The sequence below is a fragment of the Poecilia mexicana genome, unplaced genomic scaffold (genome assembly GCF_051168715.1).
Source record: "Poecilia mexicana isolate PSO_F unplaced genomic scaffold, ASM5116871v1 scaffold_23, whole genome shotgun sequence".
Lineage (NCBI taxonomy): Eukaryota > Metazoa > Chordata > Actinopteri > Cyprinodontiformes > Poeciliidae > Poecilia > Poecilia mexicana.
This window is the reverse complement of record NW_028263392.1, coordinates 21,558,213-21,583,459: the sequence shown is the minus strand read 5'-3', so window position 1 is coordinate 21,583,459 and position 25,247 is coordinate 21,558,213. Positions and strand designations below refer to the sequence as shown.

The following is a 25,247-nucleotide window of genomic DNA, read 5'->3' as shown; positions in this document are numbered from 1 at the left end:
ATTTCAGTGAACTCATGTTTATTTTGACATATATATTCTCTGACCAAACCTCTCAGACATGCTGTTCATTTGACTCACCTGGCAGATCAACGCCTTCAGGACGGAGAGTCGCTGCTCAGCAGGAACCCAAACATTAAGAAAACGGGTTTCTGGAGCTTCATGATGTTTCATAAGGATTACGAAACAGAGACGAACAACATGGTCCAAATCAAACATGCAAATAAGAAGAGAGTGATGGACGTGACGTTTGACTGATTCTTCTCTTTTTATTGCATTTATTTTTACAGATAAACACTTAAAACATCCAGACAGAAAAAGATTCTCCACATTTCATTTCATTTATCCTAGAAGAGAACAGATTTTATCTGAGTTTAGTTTAAATGCAGAAGGCTTCAGCTTACAGCAGTGAAACGTCTCAGAAAATAAAAGGTAAAACTTAGCATGATGCTAACAGAGTAACCGAGGAGGAAACGCTTCTGTTTCAAAATGATATGAAAAACAAAAGCAATTAATTAAATATAATAAACAGCCGTGTTTTAACAAGCAGCAGTGCTTCATGACTTTCAGAATTAAAGCCTGACTTCCTGTTAAAACATGAACAATGTGGGTTTACTCTGTGATTACGGGAACAGTAAATCTGCACACAGATATTTGGGTTTGGTTTTAGAAAGATGAAATTCTTACAAATGTTTCAGTCACATTTGATTAAGCTAAAAAATCATAATGTTCTCATGTGAATTTCATTTGAAGCCACAGAAAACATGAGCTGTATCTCTGGAGCAGATTTCTCCCCCTCATCCTTGGACTGCCTGCTCCGTGTGGAAGATCTTCCCGCTGATCCGCTTCCAGCTCAGACTCAGGTTTCCTTTCAGTCCGTCATCCTGCAGCTTCTGCCTGAGCTGAAAAACAGGAACAAGTTACCATGACGACGCAGATGATACCTGGATCTACATCACAATGCCATCAGGTGACTACAAACACACTGAAGCAGTGAACAGATGATTGGAACAAATAACTTTCTCCAGTTGGATGGAAACTGAAGTTATTATCTTTGGAGAGAAGCAAAACAAGAGAAGTAAAGTCAACTCAACTCCAGGAAACTGAAAGCAACAGAAACGATCCAAGACGAGCCAAAGGAAGAACCAAACCTACAGAACCAAGCCGGGTTTACCTGGTTGAGCAGGTCAGTCTGGACCGCTGCGTCATTCAGGTCCAGAGTGGAGCTGCTCAGCTTTATCTTCATCACATGCTGTGTAAAAGGAACCGGGTCTGAGGAAAGAAACAGATCCTTTAAAGAGGCAGTACGATGTGTTTTCCAGGCACAGAGAGCCATTTTATAATACAATCAACTATCACCATTACTGTGAGTTACTATAAAAATTATATATCAATTAAGACTTTTAAAAATTTTACTTCCTGTTTTAACAGCTTGTAATTGGGCCTTTGTTTCTTTAAAACTCCTGCTCTTTCTGAAGCTCCGCCTCCAGGAAGTCATCCCAACATGCTCCTCTGTTAACCTTTTAAGGTTTGCACTGCTCTGAGCAGCAGCTCCTATAATGATTGCTAATTGCTGCTGGCTAGTCTAAAGGAGCTGAGTGGGGGAGGAGCTGTGCTTCGAAGGCGGGGCTAGGTCCACCCAGGTGTTTTGCACAGCTGAATGGTTCCCATGGAGATTAAATCATTTCTCAAACATGCATGAAAGAGTCAAAGCAACACTCCAGGGAATAACATTATGACATGATGGAAAGCTAAAAACAGGTCAGTTTAACATGATACTGCCCCTTTAATTAGTCACATCATTTCAGGCTGGACTGTTGTCCGAAGGTCCAGTAGGAAAACTTTTCGATCCTAACATGTTCTACTTCTTTGCTGAGCAAAGGTAAGACACGGCGTACCGTAGTGGCAGATGAATGGCTTGGCGTAGCTGCATAACCAGTCCCTCCATCTGCCCGCGTCGTTGAAGTACGCTGTGGTGCAGTGCTCAGTGGAGCCAGCAGGCTGGCCGGACGTCCAGTAGCTGAACGTCCTGCCGTCTCCGCTCGACCACTTCCAGGTGTCTCTGTAAAGGCCCAGCCAGTAGGACTCCCCTGAAGGCTTCACTGCCAGCAGCTTGCTGTTCTCTGCTGACGTCCTCACACTGGCCAGGTCCATGTAGTTCGTCCTGCAGTGGCTCTGCGCCTGGCTCCACGTCATCAGGGAGTTCACAGCAAAAAATGATGCTGACTGAGCTGAAAGCAAACAGAAGTTTGACTGTAAAAAAATGTTAAATGCTGCGTGGAACCACTGAGAACATCTGCTGCTCAGGGAAATGTCCAAAAAGGAAAATATCAGAGATAAAATGTAAAAACATTATTCACATTGCTGATCAGCGTGTGTAGATTTAATGATGCGTGGGTGAAACCAAATATTTACATATTTACACTGTAAAAGAGACATTGACTTTAAGAGTGTTTTCTGTCCTGATAGTCCAGTAGACTCGGTTTGATTGGGAAACAAAACTTCAACTTCTGCTCCCTCTCCAGCTGCTGTGGTTCTCTTTCTCTGTGCTCTGCTCAAACCAACCAAAAAGTTTGAAAAACCTCTTCCCCTCCTCACCTGTGGGGGCGCTGCAACGAGAACCACTGACAGAAAAAACACTAAAATCTCTGAAGACTGAGCGCAACTTCCTTTTCACCAAATGGAAACAAACATGGAGAGGCGTCAGATTTTAGCGGTTGGAGGATTTCTCTTTAGTCTTTGGCTAAAGACCACAAGCCATTTCTGCTGCTAGCGCTGGGCTAGCATTTTAGCTTTGGTTGGATTTACCCAGAATGCCCTGTGCTGTCGTCCACTTACTGCTCTTGGAGCGCTCTCTGGTCCGCTAGTGCTTTCAAACCGAACCGGAGTTCACTTCCACCGGACCCAGACCGAGGTTTGTAGACGAACTGCTGTTGCTGTGAATGTATGCTAAATCAGCATTTCTTTATGCTAAACATGAGAACATTAAGACGATTTTAGAGACACTTTTTCTAATTTTATCAGACTGTGAAGTTTATTTTGTCAGTATTTGGTAGAATAAGAATTAACTTTAGGACTCGAGAGAAATGTTTTAATATTACCATAACAGTTTTCTGGTTTTCTGTCCCATTTCTCCTTTAGGCCTCTTGTTCAGCCTTTTTCAGCACTCAACACATTTTTAGCGACTGAGAGCAGAGTTTAGATTTTTTCACGCCAAAACATGAGCTTTATAGCTAACATGACAGCAAACTTTGGGACATTGTCTATTTTGAAGATGCTTTTGTTTTCAAGCTTCAACTTTTGATATCTTGATATGTTGCTTCCATATTTCCGCATAATGTTTGTTCATAATTATACCATGTATTTGTGAGCAGCACCGGATGGCTTTCACCTGTTTCCTTAAACATCCTGTGCTCTTCATACCTGCATATGATTGTTTGAGCGGATAAACGCGGCTCGTTCTGAAGGTTTAACCAGGTTTGAACCAGACTGATGGAGAGTTACAGTCCTCCACTTCCTGACCGATTTCTCCTGATTTTTTCCCCTAGCTTAAAAAGCCATGACATCATCGTCTGGGCTTTCCCTAAATGTCAGCACACTAATGCAAACTTCTGATTGATTATAGATGATTATCTGGAAATTTGAAAACATTGTAGAAAATCAAGGCAGATTTGTTGCAGAACATGTAAATAAATTTGTGTCCAAACAGAAAAATGGATTTTTTATTTGCTCACTGTTGCTGACAGACATGCAGAGAGGTTTACGCATCGCCTCACATGGAAGGTCGTTCCACTGCCCAAGGTCGTTCATCTCTGAGCAGGGCTCGTTGGACCCAGTGTTGTCTGGCTGCCCAGAAATCCAGTTCCTGTACTGGGTGCTGTAGCCTTGGTAGAAGGAGTCGTTCACCAGAAACCACCTCCAGCTCTGGATGTCTTCGTACAAACCGATCCAGGCCTGCAGGAAGCAGCAGCTAGAAGGTATCAGGATGACATGAAGGATGGAGGAAACATCCAGCAGACTAAGCCAACCTTACATCTCTTTCACTGCCCATTTGGGTCAGGTTGACCATGTTGTTCAGGGTCGTAGCAACATCCAGGCTGCCCACAGTGGCCAGGTCTGTGTGTTTGTCTGCAGTAGGTCTGTGCGTCGGCCCAGGTCTTTTTCTCATAGATGAAGTGATACTGACGCGCAGCCAGCGAGGCGGCGCCGCACAGAGCTGCAGAAAACAGAAAATAAAGTGATAAAGTGCACACTGCAAAAAAAACAACCAAAATCTTACCAAGTAATTTTGGTTTCTAGTGCAAAATCTTAGTTCACTTGAAATAAGACAAAACAAACTTAAAAGCAAATTTTCAGCAGAAACAGGAGCTGGTTTTAAGCCAGTGTCTCCTGAATATTGATGAAAAAGTTTCTAGTTTCACTGGCAGATTATTTAATTTATAACAAGACATTTTCCATGTTATAGAAACAATATGCTAATTTTATCTAATCAATATTAAGAAAATATTTACTTAAAACCAGCTCCTACTTCTTGCTTAAAAGTTACTTGTAAGTTCGTTTTGTCTTATTATTCTAATCTAGACCAGAATCACTTGGTAATATTTTGTGTTTTTGCAGTTACAATTAATTTTATTAATAATGATTTTCTTTAAGGAAAATTTCTTCAGTAAACTTTGATGGTGACCCTGAAGTAACGGGTTCAGTTTAAAGCAGAGAAATGATAAAAATTTACCTGAAGCTGTAAAGAGCAGCAGAACTTTCTCCATCCTCTGTTCTCCAATCTGTGGCTTCACCTCTGACTTTAAACCTGGACATGCAAAGGTTTTGATTTAAATTATTTGCATTTTAGGCAACAATGTGTATTTTGAGATATGCAGTCATGTAAAAAAAATTTAAACAAGTTGTAAATCACTAATTTGACTCCTTGGGCCTGACAGGATGCATCAGGCTGCAGGTTCTTGTTGATTCATGAAATAAAACCAAAGCAGAGATTCACTCCGTCTGAAACATGTTCAGAGATAAAGCTACTCTGCAAACTTTATTCAAAATGAAAGACTTTTCTGTGTTCAGGTTCATTCACAGTGGCTGTAAAAAGTATTCACACCCTCAGATGTTCTTTTTTCTTCACTGAAAATCTAAAATTTTTGACCATTTACTTCCTTAAATGTGAGAATCTCTTCTCACGCCAGAACTGGGCACACCTGGACACATCTATGCACATCTGGACACACCTGGACACATCTATGCACATCTGGACACACCTGGACACATCTATACACATCTGGACACACCTGGACACATCTATACACATCTGGACACATCTATACACATCTATACACATCTGGACACACCTGGACACACCTGGACACATCTATACACATCTGGACACATCTATGCACATCTGGACACACCTGGACACATCTATACACATCTGGACACACCTGGACACATCTATACACATCTGGACACACCTGGACACATCTATACACATCTGGACACACCTGGACACATCTATACACATCTGGACACATCTATACACATCTGGACACACCTGGACACATCTATGCACATCTGGACACACCTGGACACACCTGGACACATCTATACACATCTGGGCCTTCTTCATGTTCACCGGAAACTCTGAGAGAATTTAATTTACTTAGTTGCACACACGTCTCAAAAGTATTCAACCCCTTTGATGTTTTATTGCTTTTACAAATCAATTATCACGAAATTTGTCATTTATGACAAAAAATCCTGGAGGAAGGATCTACGGTGACGCTGCTCTGAGCTCCCATGATGCATCACTCTGTCCTTGAAGGAGACAAACCTCCACGATGAACCAGAACCACTGGAGTTCTCAGCTGATCTCCATCCCTCTCACTGTGAGACGACCAGCGCCGCCTGACTGGACCTCTGTTGAATGAGGTCAGTCACTTTAAACAGTCTAAATAATCTAAAACAGCTTCCTCTCTGATCTGAGACAATTTATTTTTTAAATATGTTATTAATCAAAAGAGCCAAATTGTGTTGATTGTGACTGATTTTTAAAAACATCCAAGAGGAGCGAATTCTTCTGCAACAGCAGAGTTTCCAGTGAACCGGAGAAGGTGCAGGTGTGTCCAGGTGTGTCCAGATGTGTCCAGGTGTGTCCAGGTGTGTCCAGATGAGTCCAGATGTGTCCAGATGAGTCCAGATGTGTCCAGATGTGTCCAGGTGTGTCCAGATGTGTCCAGGTGTGTCCAGATGAGTCCAGGTGTGTCCAGATGTGTCCAGGTGTGTCCAGATGTGTCCAGGTGTGTCCAGATGAGTCCAGATGAGTCCAGATGTGTCCAGATGAGTCTAGGTGTGTCCAGATGTGTCCAGGTGTGTCCAGGTGTGTCCAGGTATGTCCAGATGAGTCCAGGTGTGTCCAGGTGTGTCCAGGTGTGTCCAAATGAGTCCAGGTGTGTCCAGATGTGTCCAGGTGTGTCCAGGTGTGTCCAGATGAGTCCAGGTGTGTCCAGGTGTGTCCAGATGAGTCCAGATGTGTCCAGGTGTGTCCAGATGAGTCCAGATGTGTCCAGGTGTGTCCAGGTGTGTCCAGATGAGTCCAGATGTGTCCAGGTGTGTCCAGGTGTGTCCAGGTATGTCCAGATGAGTCCAGGTGTGTCCAGATGAGTCCAGGTGTGTCCAGATGAGTCCAGGTGTGTCCAGATATGTCCAGATGAGTCCAGGTGTGTCCAGATGAGTCCAGGTGTGTCCAGATGAGTCCAGATGAGTCCAGATGTGTCCAGGTGAGTCCAGGTGTGTCCAGGTGTGTCCAGATGTGTCCATGTGTGTCCAGGTGTGTCCAGGTGTATCCAGATGTGTCCATGTGTGTCCACATGTGTCCAGGTGTGTTCAGGTGTGTCCAGATGTGTCCAGGTGTGTCCAGGTGTATCCATGTGTGTCCAGATGTGTCCAGGTGTGTCCAGATGTGTCCAGGTGTGTTCAGGTGTGTCCATGTGTGTCTATGTGTGTCCATGTGTGTCCAGGTGTGTCCAGGTGTGTCCAGATGTGTCCAGATGTGTCCAGGTGTGTCCATGTGTGTCCAGATGTGTCCAGATGTGTCCATGTGTGTCCATATGTGTCCATATGTGTCCAGGTGTCTCCAGGTGTGTCCTGCTCTGGCGTGAGAAGAGATTCTGCTGTTAGATGAAGTAAAAGGTCAGAAAGTTTGTTTTTTGTTTTTCAGAAAGTGAAGAAATCAGTCGGAGGTAGAAAAGGGAAACGTCTGACTTGTTTCCTGGTAAGGACGGAGGAAGTGGCTCAGGCTGCTGAGAAAACGAAATTCAGAGAAGATCTGTAGTTCTTGGATTATTGGCTTTTTTTGAACAATCAAACTTGAGAACTTTTTAGGATTTTGATATAAATTTTGTTGTCATCTACATTTAAATCTTTGCAGTTAAAAATAACATATTATGATTTAATGGAGGTTTAGAGCTTGATTAGAATAATTCTTAATAATTAAAGTGATTAAGATCAGAATTATTCTGGTTCTAATAATCAAAATAAATATTTTCATTCTGATTATTGAAAATATTTACTACTCAGTGTAAATAAAACATTAAATTGTAATATTATTTTTACCCTTTGGTGTAAACAAAGCATTTACAGATAGATGTAAAATGAAATTTAAAATTAAATTTGCTCTCTGTATCAAATATATTCATACTTATTTTAACAAATCCTTTTTATGAGGACACCAGAAGTATTCCTTATGGGTACAGAAATGTTGTATCATAGGTATGAGATTGTTTTAAGCAGACAAATTAAAAAGTAGTTTCAGATATGAAAAGTTTAGATTGTTACAAACTAGGAGAATTATGTGTGAAAATGAAATTATAAACCCAGGACCATAAAAACGTTTGATATTTATGATTATTTTATACCAACCAGGAAGTCTGATATATTTTTATGATACTCTGAATTATTAATGGACCTGAACGTTTGGACAAGGTAGGGAAATTATGTTTCTCTACCAGAATTTCTTTTGTGTTTTAGAAACTCTCAGACATGCTGATGATTTAGTTTAAAATGTAACTCTACTAAATACTAAAGCCTCCCTTCGTTATTGATGATTAATTGATTAGCCAGGTAAAACAATTCTGCAGATTTTGCAGATTTTTCATGCAAGCCTTTTAGAAATTAAAAATGCCAAAATGATTCAACTCCCTTTTTAGCAGCGAAAATACAGATTTTATTGCCTAGAATGTGAAACCAGCATTCCTCTAAAATGGTAAATAGACTGAATTATATAAAGCTTTATCCAATCATTTTTGACCACAAAGCTCTTTACACTAGAGTCACATTCACCCATTTATGCACCGATACACAGATCAGTAGGTGATTTGGGGTTAAGCGCCCAGGGGGGCATGAACATGAGGGAGGAGGAATCGAACCTACAACCTTCAGACGACTGCTCTACCCACAGAGCCACAGCCGCCTCACCTCTAGTGAAAGTTTGATTGTAGCAAAGGATGAAAAATCCTCTTAAAACCAACATGAGAAAATCTCAGCTGAACATCAGCAGGACTCATCTGATCATTATTTATCATATCAACTGATCAATAATTGGATAACAAAAGGTGTTTTTCTGTCACAGAATTTGAACCAGGTGAACCTAAAACTATCCAAACGTTTTGGATAAACTTTTACAGATAAAAGTTTATTTTTGTACAGTCACTGCTGAGTGTTGTGTTCTTTCAGCAAACAACCTTTTTAGTTTGTTTCCTCTAGTTATACTAAATGAGTTGACAGTAATTTGAATAAATGATCAATTTAATTGTGATCAATCGAAATCCATTGCAGTTGATTCGATTAATTCAGCCCTGATTTTAATGTTTAGAAATAATAGTTTGCACTCATTAAAAAATGAATGAAAACAGTTAATATGAAGTTAAAGATGAAGCTGAGGAGGAGGAGGAGTGGTTTGGAGGAGGAAGGCTTTAGTTAGAGGTTAAAGGTTAAGAAAGCAGAGAGGCGGACAGACATGATCGCCCAGCTCACTTGGTTCTGTGAGAACATTCAGTTTATTTCTGGTTCTGTCTCTTTAAGAGAAAAATGTTTCCTGAAGCAATAATTTAACCTTTTTCAGTAAAAAGCATCATGAAGGTAAAACTGCCTCAATAAGTTATTCTAAAAAAAGTGCATGAAAATATCATACATTATTTTAAGTGTTGTAAAGATCAGACTGGTTGAATATCACAGTATATTTTAATACAACAAAGCTGACAGTTTAAACATGAATTTATTACAAAATGACATTTTAAACTTAGATTTACTTTCAGAAATGATTCCATATTTCCCATTTCAGAACAGCTTTTATGGTAATAATTTTAATATGAACAGACCCTGAAGCTCTGATTTATTTTTAAGTTTGTTGCGAAAAAAGAAAACAGGACCTGAAGTTCCTTCCTAGAATTTCTTTCTTCCTCAACTGACTTTCAGTCCACAATGTTCAATAATCAGATCCATTTATTTAACAGATGCAGGAAATTGTATCTAATGAATATAAATATAAAAAATAACCAGAAAAACCCCAAATGTTTCCACCAGTTTTAAATCTGCACATGAAGGTTAGGTGAAGAAAGTAAAACATGTTAAATTCCTGAAAAGCTGCAGAAGAATCATGAAAATAAATCTGATGGTTTTTCTTTTGCCTCCATGTTTCAGCTCAGAAACAGTTCAGTGAGGAAACATGACGTCGTTCTGCAGATGAAGCCATCAAGGAGCCGCAGCACTTCGACATACTGAACTCCACAACAACTAAGAACTAGCAATCCATGAAGAGCAAAATGTATTTGGGAAAAACTCTTCTCAAGCATGCAATGTGAAAATTACATCATCAGACAAACCAAAATGTGAAGTGAAGTGGAAATTTTGGTATTTTAAGAATGAAAATGGCAATAATTCATATAAATAACAAAAAAATAACAAAATCAATAAAAAACTTCTGGAAACTGCAGGTGTGTCAGACGAGGGTTAAACATGTTTATTTTTATTCAGTGGGTAGAAAATCCAGAAAGTTTACTTAGAAATACTCATAATAAAATACTTCATAATAAAATACTCATAATAAAATACTCATAATAAAATACTCATAATAAAATACTCATAATAAAATACTCATAATAAAATACTCAAAGTACATCGAAGCGAAAATACTCCAAAAAGTACTTTTTTTTTTTTTTTTAAGTTACTGAAGTAAATGTAATAAAGTAAACATAACTAGTTAATGAACAACTCTGGATAAGATAAGTTTAGGATATGTATGTAAAAAAAAAACAAATTTAATGAGGAATCTAAAGAGAAAAAGTTTAAGAGTTCATGAACTGAAATAGCAGCAGAGCAGCAGATTTACTGACACAACAGAGTCAGCAGCATCTTTAACTTCGTGTTCAGCATCATTTCAGTGCTGCAGGTCCTTTTGAAGCTCAGCATGGAAACAGTCGGATCTAAACTCCAGGATGTCAGAACCAGTTGAGATCGTTCCGTTTCCACAGATAAAATGATTGAAAAGTAAATAATTAAGACATTAAAGTATTGAACCTCTGAATAATGTAAAATCAAAAAGCTTCTCTTCTCTTACAGCATCACAACCAGTTATTCTTGTTTTCTTACTTTGACTTTTTACTTGTCGGGTCAAACATGCTGATGATTAAACATCAGGTTAAAAGGTGATTTTAAAGTGTGATTTTCGCACGATTTCATGTAAAGAAGCTAAAGGATAATAATGTTTACATGAAAATCATCAAACCCATCTGGAGGTTCAGGATTAAAGCCTCAGTTTGAGTTTTTACACTCAGTCCTCTGAATGTAAAAATGTTTAAAGCTTTAACATCAGCCTAACAATGGAAATGACCCGTCTGATTTTAATCTCATTAATATGTAGTGTCTCATAAGAACAAAGTAGAACATTGATGTCAAAGCTGATGCATCTCACTGACATGTTTTGGTCACCTGACTGGTGCAGGACAATTACAAACAACACAATCAAAGGTAAGTCTGAAGTTCATTTCGGGCAGCAGCTGGGACAGACAGGTGAACGGACAGCAACGGGCAGGAAGTGGGGACCAGTCGGTGATTCGCTCTGGTGGGAAAAGGTGAGTTACTGATATGTCGTCTGAATGGGAGATCAATGTGCAACGGCTGATCTCACTGATGGTGGAGATGAGGTGGTCCTGGGGGAGGAATATCCCCTGAGGCTTAGATGTGACTCTCCAGATGCTGTCTTCCAGGCGAGAGACCGTTGGAGGGTGGACAGGCAGGCGAGCAGGTGAACAGGGAGCCATCCAGGTAGGCAGATGGGAAGGAGCCAGGCAGGAGACGGGAAGCTGCTATCAGCATGCAGCTGATGGGGACGCCACCGGGAGGAAAACAGAACCAGCAAAGGTTCGACTCGGACCAGGAACAAGAACTCTGAGATGGAAAAAACGGACAGGTACACAGTTACAAACGTGACTGGAACCCACTAATATATGTTACCAGGAAGCTCAGGTACCACTAGATACGTAGAACCACCTGGCATCAGAATCCAGCAGCTGGCTAGGCTGTCTGACACCCTGCAGGAGAGAAGGGAGGAGACGCTCACACTCACAGCACTCAGCTCAGTGGACACGACAATCACAGATAAAAGGTCATTAAAGTTACTGAAAATAATTTCCACAGAATTTGGGGTTTTATGCAAAGTCAGATTCAGAGTTTGATCTTGACTTTTTACCTCCATTTCCAAATACTAAAGAGTCAAAGATCCTTTTTATGGCTTGGTAAATAATGAAGTGTTATAGAAACTCCCTGCTGCTCCAGAGTTTGTGCCTCACTGCGTTCATCCAACCAGGTTTCTGTGAAACATGAGGTCATCAGTGATGAGGTCATCAGTGATGAGGTCATCAGTGATGAAGTCATCGCTTCAGAGCGACTGCCCCATCAGGACCAGATGTTGAGTAGAACCAGTTAGTGGAGGATGAGTTTTCAGCTGGATGTTGGTTTAGACCAGAAAAAGCTGCAGTTTACTTTTAAACTGGTACGTTTCATTTTTCAGTATTTGGTTTTTTATTAGCACAGGAATCCTTCACCGTTGGGAGGCCAGATGCATTCTGGGTATGACAGATGTTAATCTGTTTCCATGTCAGGAGTGGTTTGTTCTCATGTGGAAGGAGGAAGAGTTTAATTAGAGAAGTTAAAGAGATGAACACAAACAGACGGAAAGAAGCGCCGACATGATCGCCCAGCTCACTTTGCTCTGCTTCCTGTCCCTCTGTGAGTAAATTCAGTTTATTTCTGCTTCTGTCTCTTCAACAGAAAATGTTTCCTGAAACCTTAAAGGGAATAAAATAATAATTGGACTTAATTAAACAGTAAGTAAAGTTAAAAACAATATGAAGCTACTTTAACAAGTTGATATTTGAAAGTACATGAAAATTTTGCATCAATTTGTTATAAATGTTTTAAAGTTCCATAAACAAGAGCAGAATGGTTGAGAATCAAAGTAGATTTTAGTGAGTTAAGAAGAGGAGCCTGGAAAATGTTCAGAGTGTTTTTGTTTCCTGGTGATGGATGTGTGTCCACGTCTTTCCTGAAGCTTCTCACCAACATTTAATATGCAAAACAATCATATCTGTCTCTTACTGAGCCGACAGTTTAACCATATTCATCAGTTTAAGGTCCATGTAATTTTCTATGATGTAAATTATTGAAACGTTCAGCTCTGATAATAAACCATAAGGAGATTAAATTCAGTTCAGATTCAGTCCAGTGGCAAATTATAAGGTCTAAACTGACTTTCACAATTTATTTTATTAATGTGAAGCAGACAAAACCATCACAAACAAAACATTTCAATAATCCCTCATATTTAGTCTCAGAATCAGTGAAAACATGAAAAACACAACATTAAGAATCAACACAAGTTCAGGACAAAACTTGACATTTAGAGGAAGAACTTAAAGACAGAAGCTTCTAATGTGTTAGAAAAAAACTGAAGTAGCTGCAATAAAAATAGCTGAAAAATTAGGAAGTTCAGCCGAAGATCTTTGATTTACAGATTCCCCAGTAAACACAGAGACTGAAGGAGCCATGCAGCTCTCAGCAGCACTTTGATTTCTCATGTTGCATTAATTTTTCTCATGCTGCTCCATAATGTTAAACTGCAGTGCAGCAGGTAAACATGATCTAAATGTCCCTCTGAGCTCGTTGTTGTTGGTGACGGAGACGCTAGATGAAGGTTTTTGTTCCGTATTTTCTTCCTCTGAAGCTTCCTGCTGGCTGATTCTCCTGCAGGTCTGCAGGGTGCAGGCAGCTGCTACACGGAGGGAGCCATGTATCAGTTCAGAGCAGCCGGAGAAAACTTCTCCTTTCTATGCCTTTATCACCTCCCTGAAACCTGGAAGATCTTCTGCAGGGACGACTGTGAGGGAGAAAACGTCCTGATCAAAACGCAGGCAGACTCGGCTCAAAGCGGCCGATTCAGCTCAGAGTACCAACACCAGCAGCAGCTGGTTGTTTCCATCTCTCCTCTGACCAAGTCTGACTCTGGAACGTACCACTGCGGGACCGGCGCCTCGGTGTCTGCAGCTTCATTCACACAGTTTCAACTCAGAGTCACAGACGGTGAGTTCCTGTTGAGGCTTCAGATGTTTGAGAGCAGAAATATGACGGCTGGTCGCTGCTGTCATCCCACAGCGGTGCTACATAAAAGCAGCGGGCCGCAGCAGAAGCTCGTGTCTGCAGAAGTCGGCGGCTCCGTCAGCGTGGCCTGTTCGTTTGCTCTCTCTGGTGGGACGAAGTATTTCTGCAGAGGAGACTGTGGAGGAAGCGCTCTGGTGCAGACGGCAGGAGAATCCGCTCACAGCGGCAGATACAGCATCCAGTATGAAAGGAAATCCTCTGCTGAGGGAGTTCTGCTGGTCACCATCACTGAGCTGAGCCAGTCTGACTCCGGCCGGTACCGCTGTCAGCAGGACGGACCCAGAACTGCATTCATAGACTTTGACATTGCCGTCACACTGGGTGAGTTTCCATCTCAGTCAGATAATAAAAATGTCCCTTTAAGTCCATTTCAATCCTCCAACAGTCATCTTCAGAGTTTGGGTTGCTGGTACCAGGTCCAGAAAACGTTCCCAGTTCATTCTGGGCATCTCAAATATACCAGAATAGAGAACAGTTTTCCTGTAATTCCTATTAATTTTCACAGAATGTAGATTCATCACAATGCAGCTCCACCAATATGGAAGAATAAAGCATGAATGTAATGATAGAGTCCAGCATGAATGAGTTCCAGTCGGCCAGTAATCAATGAAAACAAAACATTATTTTAAGAAATTAGTTCAGTCCTTCATGGATGGAGTTACAGCACCATAAATGAGATTACCTTAAACTTTGAGGGGTTGGATCTGTGGTCAGGTGGGATGGATCATTTCCAACCGTTTTTCCTTTTTTCAGCCGTTCAGCCATCAACCTCCAGACCAGAAACCACTCAGGCTTCCTCTCATCAACCTGCACAAATCCAGAGTGGAGTAACAAAACCTCAGGTTCCACTCAGCCACTGTGAGTCAGAGTTACACTTTTCTCTTCAGAAAGTTTCACTGAACCAGAGCAGCTTTAGTCCTCAGAGCTGCTGTCTGTCCTGCTGCTTTTAAATGCACAACTTCTTCAAAACACCAGAAACAAACATCTGAATCCATCACTCAGCCTGCTAACAAGGCATTTATCTGAGTGGAAGAATTAAAGTCTGAGTTCATATGAACAGGAATGTGTTTAACATGAGAGCAGGTTGTAATCTGTAGTTTGTGGTCAGTACCACCGTCCACCAGCAGGTGTCAGTGTGAACCAGCTTGTTGTCCCTCTGCAGATGTTCCTGTGATCGTTGGTGTGACTCTGGCTGCCATGGTGGTTCTGGTCTCAGCAGCTCTGCTGGTTTCCTGCAGGAGACGATCTCTGAGAGGTGAGACACCAACTAACACCAGCGGTGATGTCACGTCTCCATGGCAACCGGGATAAAGATGAAACGGGTAGTGGAGAGTTTTAGTAAACTTAATAGAGATGATAAATGTAGTTTGAGATATAATATTTATCTGTCCATATTCTGAGAACATTTCTGTTTTGGGACAGAAAGCTCATGGTTGGCCTGTTTTGCTTTTTGCATTTTGCACATAAGTTTGTGGTGAATTTTGTGTCCTAAAGAGAAATATCTAAAACTTCATAAATCTCACTAGTGAGATATTAACAAACACGGATAAACTTTTATTATAGCAGAAAGATTTTCAGTGTTCAAGACGAACTGACTAAAACATTATTGCAACAGAACACAAACTTATTGTGTAGGAATGCAAACTTTTTGTGAGGTAGCAAAAGAAAAAATATGCCCCCGATGTCCACTAGGGGGCTCCACACACACTGACCCGTTTATGAGGCTTTTTACAACAGAGTTCATGGCAATCATAAAGGAATAAAATGGAAATGTTTTATTGGGAATAAAATGTGAACATTATGAAGTTGTGGATTCTCCTTTGATTCTCAACAATGTGGGATTTTAAAGTTTTATTTCTGTCTCTGTTTCTGTCATGATTTCTGGCACCAGTCTCTATTTGTCCACATTGATTATCGTCTAATGTAATAGTTAATCAATGGGTTTTATTTATTTCTTTGTCACACAGGTTTGAGGACCAGAGGAGGCCTGGATGCTTCAGTCACTGAGGTGAATTTACTTCAGTACCTACAGAGATAAATGACCCACTGTAGCGGCTAAAATCCTATATTTTAGGCTACTGGTGGTTGTTGTTGAAAGGCGTTGGTTTTACGTGCGCTCAATTAAGATTCAGCATGCCGATCTTCCGTTTGATATAAAGTTAAGTCATTTATTTCCAGTACAATGTCCATTGTCTTACTGTTTTCCTTAAGATCCACATAAATTCGACATACATCCAAAAACCAAGCACAGTAGAAAACTGTTTGCCTCTACCTATTAACAACACCTGAACAGAATCATGATTGACCTTAAATAACCCATCCCCCATCAGACACTCAGAACTCAAAATAAAATACGCCCCCTGGTGGCGATAAACACCAGAAAGGATAAATGGCTCCTACACGCCAGCCCCTAATTGCGTGTGGCAATTATCAGACTTAAATTAAAAGGAGCCACAAATAAAGACATATCTCTATGCAAATATACATAAGATGTAAATCAGGTTTACTCATTCATTATCCTATCAGTTTTCAGTTTGTAGCTTCACATAATAGACAGATTTTTGTTACAGGTCTTTCAATTATGTTTGTTTTCGTTTGAAGATGAACCACTCGTACCAGACCTTTTTTATCTGGAAAGGTTTTAACAACTTTCCCTAATATCCATGACCCTCGAGGTGTTGTAGAGTCCATAACCACCACCACATCTCCAGGGATGAAACTTCTCCTTTTCTTTGTCCACTTTTGTCTTTCTTGTAACAACGGTAGATATTCTCGAATCCAACGCTTCCAAAAGAGATCTGAAATGTATTGGTTTTGTTTCCACCTTCTTTTAGCGTAAAGATCCGTTTTGTCAAAGAGTCCTGGCGGGAGAGCTGGTTTTCCCTTCATAAGTAGCAAGTGGTTGGGTGTTAAAGCCTCAAGGTCGTTGGGGTCCTCCGATAACTTTGTGATGGGACGATCATTAAGTATTGCCTCTGCTTCACAAAGTACAGTGTGAAATCCTTCGTCGTCCAATATTTGTTGACGGAGCACTGAGTGCAGAACCTTTCTGATCATTCGGATGAGGCGCTCCCATACCCCGCCACAATGTGATCCAGATGGTGGGTTAAAACTCCATTTAATCCCCTTTTGTGCCATGGCTTTCTCAATTCTCCCATTATTTAGAGAGGCTAGTGCTTCTCGTAGCTCTCTTTCTGCTCCTATGAAATTGGTGCCGTTATCTGATCTCATGTGTGAAACTTGCCCTCTTCGAGAGATGAATCGCCGCAGTGCATTGATACATGAGTCGGTATTTAAAGAGTAAGCCACTTCAAGGTGCACGGCCCTGCTCGTCATGCATGTGAACAGTACTCCATAGCGTTTTACAACACTGCGTCCTCTTTTCACATCAATAGGCCCAAAATAATCTACACCAACATTTGTGAATGGTGGTAGATCAGGGACCACTCTTTCCTCTGGCAAGTCTGCCATTTGTTGTTGACCGGTTTGTCCTCCATACATCCTGCAGAAAGAACATGTTGCTATGACCCTTTTCACAGCTGAAACTCCATTTGTTATCCAAAATTTTCTTCTTATGACTGAGAGGACATGATTTCTTCCTCCATGACCAAGCTGCAAGTGAAAATGTCGGAGGATAAGATAGGAGATGTGCTGGTCCTTTGCTAGAATGAGAGGATGTTTAATGTTCTCAGGGATGGCTGCTTTACTCAGCCGACCTCCAACACGCAGAAGCCCATCTTGCAGTACAGGGTCCAGTTTATAAATTGGGCTGCTTCTGGGTATTTCTGAGTTGCGAGATGTTAATGCAGCAAACTCATCAGGGAATCTCTCCCTTTGGCAAAAGGAAATTATGGCTGTCTCAGCTTGTGTGAGATCTTCTAGAGACACACTTTGATTTCCCAGCGAGTTTTTGAGAGCTTGCATTTCCTTTGTCAACTCCAATGTTGATGTTTCAGTCGTGACTGAATTGGTCAGCTGTAATCCCTTTCTTCTCTTACTTAGTTTCAGCAGAACTCCCTTTAGCTTGAGGAACCAAGCAACTGCAAGCTTCAATTTTTGCCAGTCGGAGAAGAATGATATTAGTTGAGAAGTTGCATTTGAATTAATGACTGTAGCGTTGATCAAGGGAGTTTTCTTTAGTTCTGGGTCATCAGTAGTCATACTGAAATTCATTGGAGACTTGGGCCATTTATCTTCAGGTTCCCACAAAAATGTAGGACTTTCTATCCATTTTTGGTTCAAAAGGCTGTCAACTTTAAATCCACGGGAAGCATCATCAGCAGGGTTTAAAGATGAAGGCACGTGTCTCCACTGCTCAATGTCTGTGTTGTCTCTGATGATTGTTACTCTGTTAGCAACGAAGGTTTGAAACCTTTTGTCTTCATTTTTGATATATTTTAGAACTGATGTGCTGTCAGTCCAGAAGCAAGCCTTCTCCAATGGCAGCTGAAGCTCTGACTGAAGCATGTTATTCAGTCTAACAGCCATAACAGCAGCTGTGAGCTCTAAACGAGGAATAGTCACAGGTTTGAGTGGAGCTACTCTGGCTTTGCCAAACAAGAATGATACATGAACTCTCTTGTTGCTGTTCTGCATTCTGACATATGTAGCTGTACCATACCCACTCTCACTAGCATCAGAGAAGTGGTGTAACTGGGCATTAATAACTTCTCCAAAACCTTCAGGTTTGATACATCTGCTGACTTGGAAGTCAGCCAATTTTTCCAAGTCAGTCAGCCACCGGTTCCACTGATTTTGGAAGATCAGAGGTATAGGATCATCCCAGCCCCACTTCATCCTGCATAACTCTTGTAACAGCAGTTTGGCAGGAAGAATGAGAGGTGCTAGGAATCCTAGCGGATCATAAATGGAGCTGATGGTGGACAACATACCTCTTTTAGTGGAAGGCTTTTCTTTGACCTTCAGCTTGAACTTAAAACTGTTTCTGTGCACCATTGTAAACCTAGTGCTCTGTCTAGCGGTAGCTCATCACTGTCTAGATTCAACTCACAAAGAGTCTGGGACCTGAGCTCTCCTGGGATACATTGGAGCACTTCTCGGCTGTTGCTAATCCATTGGGTTAGCGTAAACCCTCCTCTGCTGCAAATAGCTATTAGATCTTCGGCCATGGTAACTGCACTTTCCTCTGATGGCAGACTTTTTAAGAGGTCATCCATGTAAAAGTTTTTGTTGACTGTTAGTACAACATCTGCTGAGAAGTTGGACTGATTATCCTCAGCAGTCTTTCTGAGAGCATAGCAAGCACAGCTCGGTGAGGAGACTGCACCAAATAAGTGGACAGTCATACGGTATTCCTCAAGGTCTTGTTCTAGATTACCTTGAGGCCACCACATGAAACGTAGAAAGTCCACATGCTCCTCAGCCACCTTAACCTGGTGGAACATGGATTTTATGTCTGCCATTAATGCCACATGTTCCTGCCGAAACCTCACTAGAACCCCCACTAATGAGCTAGTTAGATTAGGGCCCTGTAAAAGCTGACTGTTAAGAGAGACCCCTTTATACTCTGCTCCACAATCAAACACTACACGCAGCTTATGTTTTTGTGGATGGTATACACCATGATGGGGTATATACCACACCTTGCCTTTTGCTGTTGTCAGCTGATGCTGTGGAACCCTTTCTGCATGTCCACTATCAATGGCATTAGTCATGAAGTTTGTGTACTCTTTATGGAAACCTTTGTTCTTAAATTTTCTTTTCAACCCATGTATGCGCCGCAGGGCAACAGAAATGTTGTTTGGCATAAAGAGTTCTTCCCTTTTGAAAGGCAGTTTCAGTTTGTAATGTCCATTCTCCACTTGTGCAGAGCGATCCATTATGTCTAGGAACTTTTGTTCCTCTCTTGACATTTCCTCTTGTTCTGTAAAGGACTTTTCAATAAAGTCATAGTTGTATTGACTGATCAGAAGCTCTTCAATTTTATCAATTGTAGTTCTGTTGACATGAACTGAAGGGTAGCCATTTTCAAGATCATTGTAATCTTCTGCTGAAGCATTTACAACCCATCCTAGGAGACTTCTGATTGCATAGGGCCCTTCACCATGACTATTAACCACCTCCCAAGGTTCCATTAGTTTAGATGCATTGGTTCCCACCAGTAGATCTACACCAGCATGTATGCGAGGAAAGTTGATGTCCTTTAAGTACGACCATTTAGACAGTTCCTCCTCACTGATGATGTTGTCGGTGGAGACTGGCATTTCCTTTTGTGTAAACACAATGGGAAGCTGATAGAAATGGCTTCCATTTATTTCTGAAATCTCCAGCCCTTTAATGATTGAAGTTGTCATTGTTTTACTCTGACCCATTGTCCGGAGATGAATCTGAGTCTTTCGACCTTGAATGTTGAGTTCATTAAGAAGTCTTTCAGAGCAGAATGTATCGGTGCTCCCAGGGTCCAGAAAAGCGTATGTTTTAATGATTTTAGTTCCCTTTGAACTTTTCACTTTCACAGGCAGGATAGGAAGAATCCCTCTATGGTGGCCAGCCCCAGTATGACCACAAGTTGAGGAGGTTTTACAGCCCTTTGCTGCCTGATCCAACTCCTTCTGATGGAGTCTTTCCTTCTGTCCAATGTGCAAAAAGCTGGGATGCTTTTGGTTACAGTGTTTGCACGTTATGCGTTTAACACAGTTCTTGCTTAAATGTCCTGTATTCAAACAACCAAAACACAAACCTTTGTCTTTTAGAAAGTCTAGTTTTTCCCTGTGTGACCTCTTTTCTAATTGCCGACATTGTTCCAATACATGTCCATCCTGTGTACAATACAGACAGGATAAGTAATTTGATTTGTCAACAACAGTTACTTCATTTTTAAGAGAAGGCATGTTACCGTCATTAACAGAAACATGGGTGACAAAACTGTTTCTTTTAAACTGTGACTTTATTTGAGGTTTGCTAGGTCTTATGATCCCCCTAGCAGGTTGTAAATCCTGTATATCTCCAAAAACTGGATCTGAGATTATTCTAATCTGGTGTTCAATAAAGGCAACAATATCTCTGAAACATGCTCTTTGACTTGTTCTCTCAAAAATCTCATTTGCTTTTGTTCTCCATTTTTCTCTTAGTTTAAAAGGAAACTTTTGAACCAAGATTTTCATGTTAGCTGGCATGCTTAACTCATCCAAATACTGCAGTTCCTCCATTGCATTGCAGCATTCACGAAGGAACAGTCCAAACGCCTTTAATGCTTTTGCATCTTCACCTTTAATGTTGGGCCAAGCAGTGACCTTTTCCATGTAGGCTGCAGTAATATTAAATTCATTGCCAAAATGTTCTTTGAGGAGTTGCTTGGCTACAGCATATCCTCTTTCTGCAGTCATGTGAAGGCAGCTGCGTATGAGGTCTCTTGGTTGCCCTCTAGTGTACTGTTCAAGGTAGTACAAACAGTCTCCTTTAGAACTGGTCTTTGCTTCCACACAACGTTCAAAGGCTTTCATAAATGAGTTGAACTGCAAAGGATCTCCATCATAGATGGGAATTTCTCGATGTGGCAGCAACTGGCTTGATTGCATTTGAACCAGAAGAGCCGTTATGTCATTCTGTTGTTTCAACACATTGTAGAGATCTCCAGCAGGTTGATTTTGATTTGATGGAAGCAGACTTTTTTGAGTGGCAACATTGGGATCGGATAAAATAGCAGCTTTAGAAGTTTGAACAACAGGGGGAGCTGTTTGTGACACCAAAGTATTGAAAACAGTGTCCACCTCAGGTGGAACATGCTTTTCATAGGCTGTGGTTAGATCTGACCCGACCTCGAGTCCAACATCTTGTTGAAGCTTCTTTGCAGGTTTTGTAACCAATTGTGAAGCTTGAGGAAGGAGTAAAGTCGGTTTGATCTTGGGTCTAGCACCTTTTCTAACATATGAATCCATTCCATCAGAATGCTTGGATGTAATGCTGCCTTTAGTGCTGCCCTCTAGCACCATTAGTTTGGCATTAGCAGCAGCTATTTTAGTGTCCATCTCAAGTTGTTCCTTTCTTTTCTTTAGCAGATATTCCTGTTCCTCCAATGCGTGCTTCTCCTTTAAAGCAGCTGCACATGCCAGGAGTGCAGCCCTTTCTGCTTCTGCTTTTATTTGTTCAGAAAGCGTTGACGATCTGCTGGTTGTTACAGAAGAACCCCTTTGACTCCCAGTTTTTCTAGAAGATCTTACAGAAACATTTGAAATGCTGTCATGAGGTTCAATCTGCAGCTCCTCCTCCATCATGCCACCACTGACAGCATTTGGTTCAGCTTCCTTATTATTTTTACTCTCATTTTCTTTCATATCATCAGGCACACCAATTGAGCAACCTTGTGCCTCAGTCAACCATTTATGAGTAGCAGCAACAAAATCATGAACATTCAACATTTTAGCTTGAAACCATACATCATGCTTCTGTGCTTCATCCACAGGCAATAAACCCAACAAAACCTGGTGTACCTTTTGTGTTTCTTCAGACAAACCCAAAAACCTTTTAAATTCTCCCTTAATGTCATTCACACACCCTTTGTCATTTTTCAACACTGTAATAGTTTGTCTTAACTTTGTGAGCTTATTTAACTTTGTTTTTCTTTCACTTTCTAAGTTACTGATTTTCACCAACAAAGCCTTGGCTGTTAATTTCACCTGTCTTTTTTCAGACTCCCATTGAGGATTTTCCTCTTGACCCACAATGTCATTTGGACCCTCCTGATCCATATCAACGTTTTCCTCTTCTGCCATAATGGCAGACAGTTTATAAGAATAGCAGAGTTTATAAGTTTATTTATTTATTCGCAAATTGTAGATAGATTGTTTATAGAGAGCTCTCTTTGCTTTAAGCAGTCTTCAGTCTGCTACCAATGCATTGGATTTAAGTTTGAACCTTTGTGTGCGCACACATAATAATAATAATAATGGCCATTCATAGATATCAGCGCTGACTCACATACCCCAATGATGCGTTGGCCGGCATTGATGATCTTCGTCCCGATGTCCGCTGCAACGAATCTCAGTAGCTCCAATAGCTCGATCCATACAGCTCTGTTCCCAAGCGTGCGGTGTCGATCGCTCCCGTGCGGCTCCGGTTCTGGTTCCGACGTCAGGTGTCCCGTTTGTCCCTCTGCGGTCCTGGTTACGACGGCCACTGTCCAGCGGCTCCAATAGCCTGGTTCTGTGCGGCTTTACTTGTCCGGCGGCTCCAATAGCCTGGTTCTGTGCCGTTACTTGTCCGGCGGCTCCAATAGCCTGGTTCTGTGCCGTTACTTGTCCGGCTACGTGGAATCCCAATGCAGCAGGATCCGTGGATCTTCCAAACGAGGCAGTTTTCTACCTAAATGTAGCGGCTAAAATCCTATATTTTAGGCTACTGGTGGTTGTTGTTGAAAGGCGTTGGTTTTACGTGCGCTCAATTAAGATTCAGCATGCCGATCTTCCGTTTGATATAAAGTTAAGTCATTTATTTCCAGTACAATGTCCATTGTCTTACTGTTTTCCTTAAGATCCACATAAATTCGACATACATCCAAAAACCAAGCACAGTAGAAAACTGTTTGCCTCTACCTATTAACAACACCTGAACAGAATCATGATTGACCTTAAATAACCCATCCCCCATCAGACACTCAGAACTCAAAATAAAATACGCCCCCTGGTGGCGATAAACACCAGAAAGGATAAATGGCTCCTACACCCACATTTCTAAATAATTAAACTAACCCTGGTTAGGTTCTGATCCAGATGTATCACTCTTCATGTTGTATTTAACTACTGAACATTTGCTTCCATCTTTTTCTAGACTCTCACCTATGAGAACTGCTTTCCAGAGGATCCAGAGGATCCAGAGGAACCCGCCTACCAGAGCCTCCACCCGTCCATCCAGGACCAGAACCAGATCTACTCAGAACTCACTCGACCCAAATGAGAAGCTGGACCTCCGCAGCTTTGCTTACTGCTGCTGAAATATGAAGCGCTGAAAGACAAACTAACAATTAAAATTCAGATGAATCAATGTTTTCTGAAACTGCTTTTAGGTTAATCTGTTTATTTTACCACTTAAACTCATGTAATCTACCTGAGACCAACTCAACCAGAACTTTGACTGTATGCAGCTTATACAATGCTGTTTTATGTATTTCTATTTTTTAACCAGATCTGTGGCTTGAAAGCAAAAATAAATATTCCGTTACCATGTTTGATACTCATTAACTTTTCAGTTTTCTTTTTTCCTTCTTTAAACAGACATCTGTTGTTTTTTGTCTGGGTTTGGGTTTTTCTCCAGATGCAGAAATGATCCCACAGAGGCTGAGGAGGAACAACAAACCGTCTTCATTCCTGACGGATACCTAAAGAAAGATAAATGTGAAAATTCTGTTCATATTTATCTATAATGTGAAAGCAGAAAACAATAATCAGCATTTAATCTGGTAAAAAATATTAATTAAATGATATAAAATGATTTTAAAAGGTGGAAGGATGTTGGAGTTGCTGTTTATTTCATTCTAATTTTTTCTTTTTTGAAACTTTCATTCCTGCGTTTCTTTTGGAAAAATAGCTTTTTTTCTAAAATTGCTCTCTGGTTTTGGACTTGAAGCAGCGGGATGGATTTCTGTTCCTTTTTATGGTGTGTATCCATAGAAACCAGCTGGCTGTAGATCTACACACTGCAGCAGGAACCAGCAGCACCAGATGTGGTTCATGGCTCATGAGCCACTTCTTTAAAATGTTTCCAAGTAAGAGAAGTGAGGGGTGAAACCAGAACCACAGCAAAAAAATAATAAAAAATAACAAATAAAAACAATCACTAAATAACCGGAAGATAAAATAGAAATATCATTTATAGTCCCAGAATGGAAACATTTCAACAACAAAGCGACAGGCAGTCAAAGCAGGAACCCGTCTGTCTGTCTGTGTGGACTGCAGTCCACCACCTGGACTGGGTGGAGAGGGCATCCCAGTATGTTATACTGGAACCAGTGCTGGGATGCCCTCTCCACCCAGTCCACCACCTGGCATCCCAGCACTGGTTCCCCTATGTTATACTGGTTTCGTCAGTTTAAACTGGTTCATTTTGACTCCTTTTCATTTGACTGACCAGTTTCTGTGGTCAGTGTTGGTGTAGAGGAAACGAGCAGCCAGCACCCCGAGGGGAGGAGAGCGGAGGAGTGACGGGTTTGATCATCAGCTGGGAGACGCAGCAGCAGGAAACCATCATGGCCGCCCGTCTGTCTTCGCTCTGCCTCGTCTTCCTCTGTGAGTACATCACCTTTTTATTTACTTTATTTCAAAAAGGTTTTCCTCTCAGAACGTTTTACTGATTCCTGTAAAACGTCATCAATGGAGAAGTAATCAGACCTCAGGATAGATAGATAGATAGATAGATAGATAGATAGATAGATAGATAGATAGATAGATAGATAGATAGATAGATAGATAGATAGATAGATAGATAGATAGATAGATAGATAGATAGATAGATAGATCCTGGAAACGGGCAAAAACTGCAGTACAACAATAAACAAAAGCTCATCCAAAGGCCAGTAACCATGAATA

At 41.0% G+C, this 25,247-nt stretch overlaps 3 protein-coding genes across 3 annotated transcripts in view; 2 read left to right on the top strand and 1 right to left on the bottom strand.

Annotated features, from left to right (window-relative positions):
• Nucleotides 1-241: 241 nt before the first annotated feature.
• On the bottom strand, nucleotides 242-4,794 carry LOC106934253 (uncharacterized). Its single transcript, XM_088003209.1, has 6 exons — nucleotides 4,730-4,794; nucleotides 4,031-4,213; nucleotides 3,774-3,951; nucleotides 1,896-2,228; nucleotides 1,172-1,269; nucleotides 242-899 (listed from the first exon to the last, which is right to left on the bottom strand). Exons 2-6 carry the CDS (start codon nucleotides 4,163-4,165, stop codon nucleotides 795-797), a joined length of 849 nt encoding a protein of 282 aa, XP_087859335.1. The 5' UTR covers nucleotides 4,166-4,213; nucleotides 4,730-4,794; the 3' UTR covers nucleotides 242-794.
• Nucleotides 4,795-12,191: 7,397 nt separating this feature from the next.
• Nucleotides 12,192-23,888, top strand: LOC106934249 (polymeric immunoglobulin receptor-like). The gene is made up of 7 exons (XM_015014026.2): nucleotides 12,192-12,279; nucleotides 13,300-13,629; nucleotides 13,702-14,028; nucleotides 14,461-14,565; nucleotides 14,870-14,962; nucleotides 15,675-15,715; nucleotides 23,494-23,888. The coding sequence occupies exons 1-7, from the start codon at nucleotides 12,240-12,242 to the stop codon at nucleotides 23,617-23,619; spliced, it is 1,062 nt and encodes a 353-aa protein (XP_014869512.2). The 5' UTR covers nucleotides 12,192-12,239; the 3' UTR covers nucleotides 23,620-23,888.
• A 290-nt stretch (nucleotides 23,889-24,178) lies between these two features.
• LOC148152622 (polymeric immunoglobulin receptor-like) overlaps nucleotides 24,179-25,247 on the top strand; it is an 8,543-nt gene continuing 7,474 nt past the window's right edge. The window contains exon 1 of the mRNA XM_088003381.1: nucleotides 24,179-24,947. Coding sequence (XP_087859507.1) covers nucleotides 24,908-24,947 — 40 coding nt within the window. The 5' untranslated portion in view covers nucleotides 24,179-24,907. The remainder of the gene's footprint in view (nucleotides 24,948-25,247) is intronic.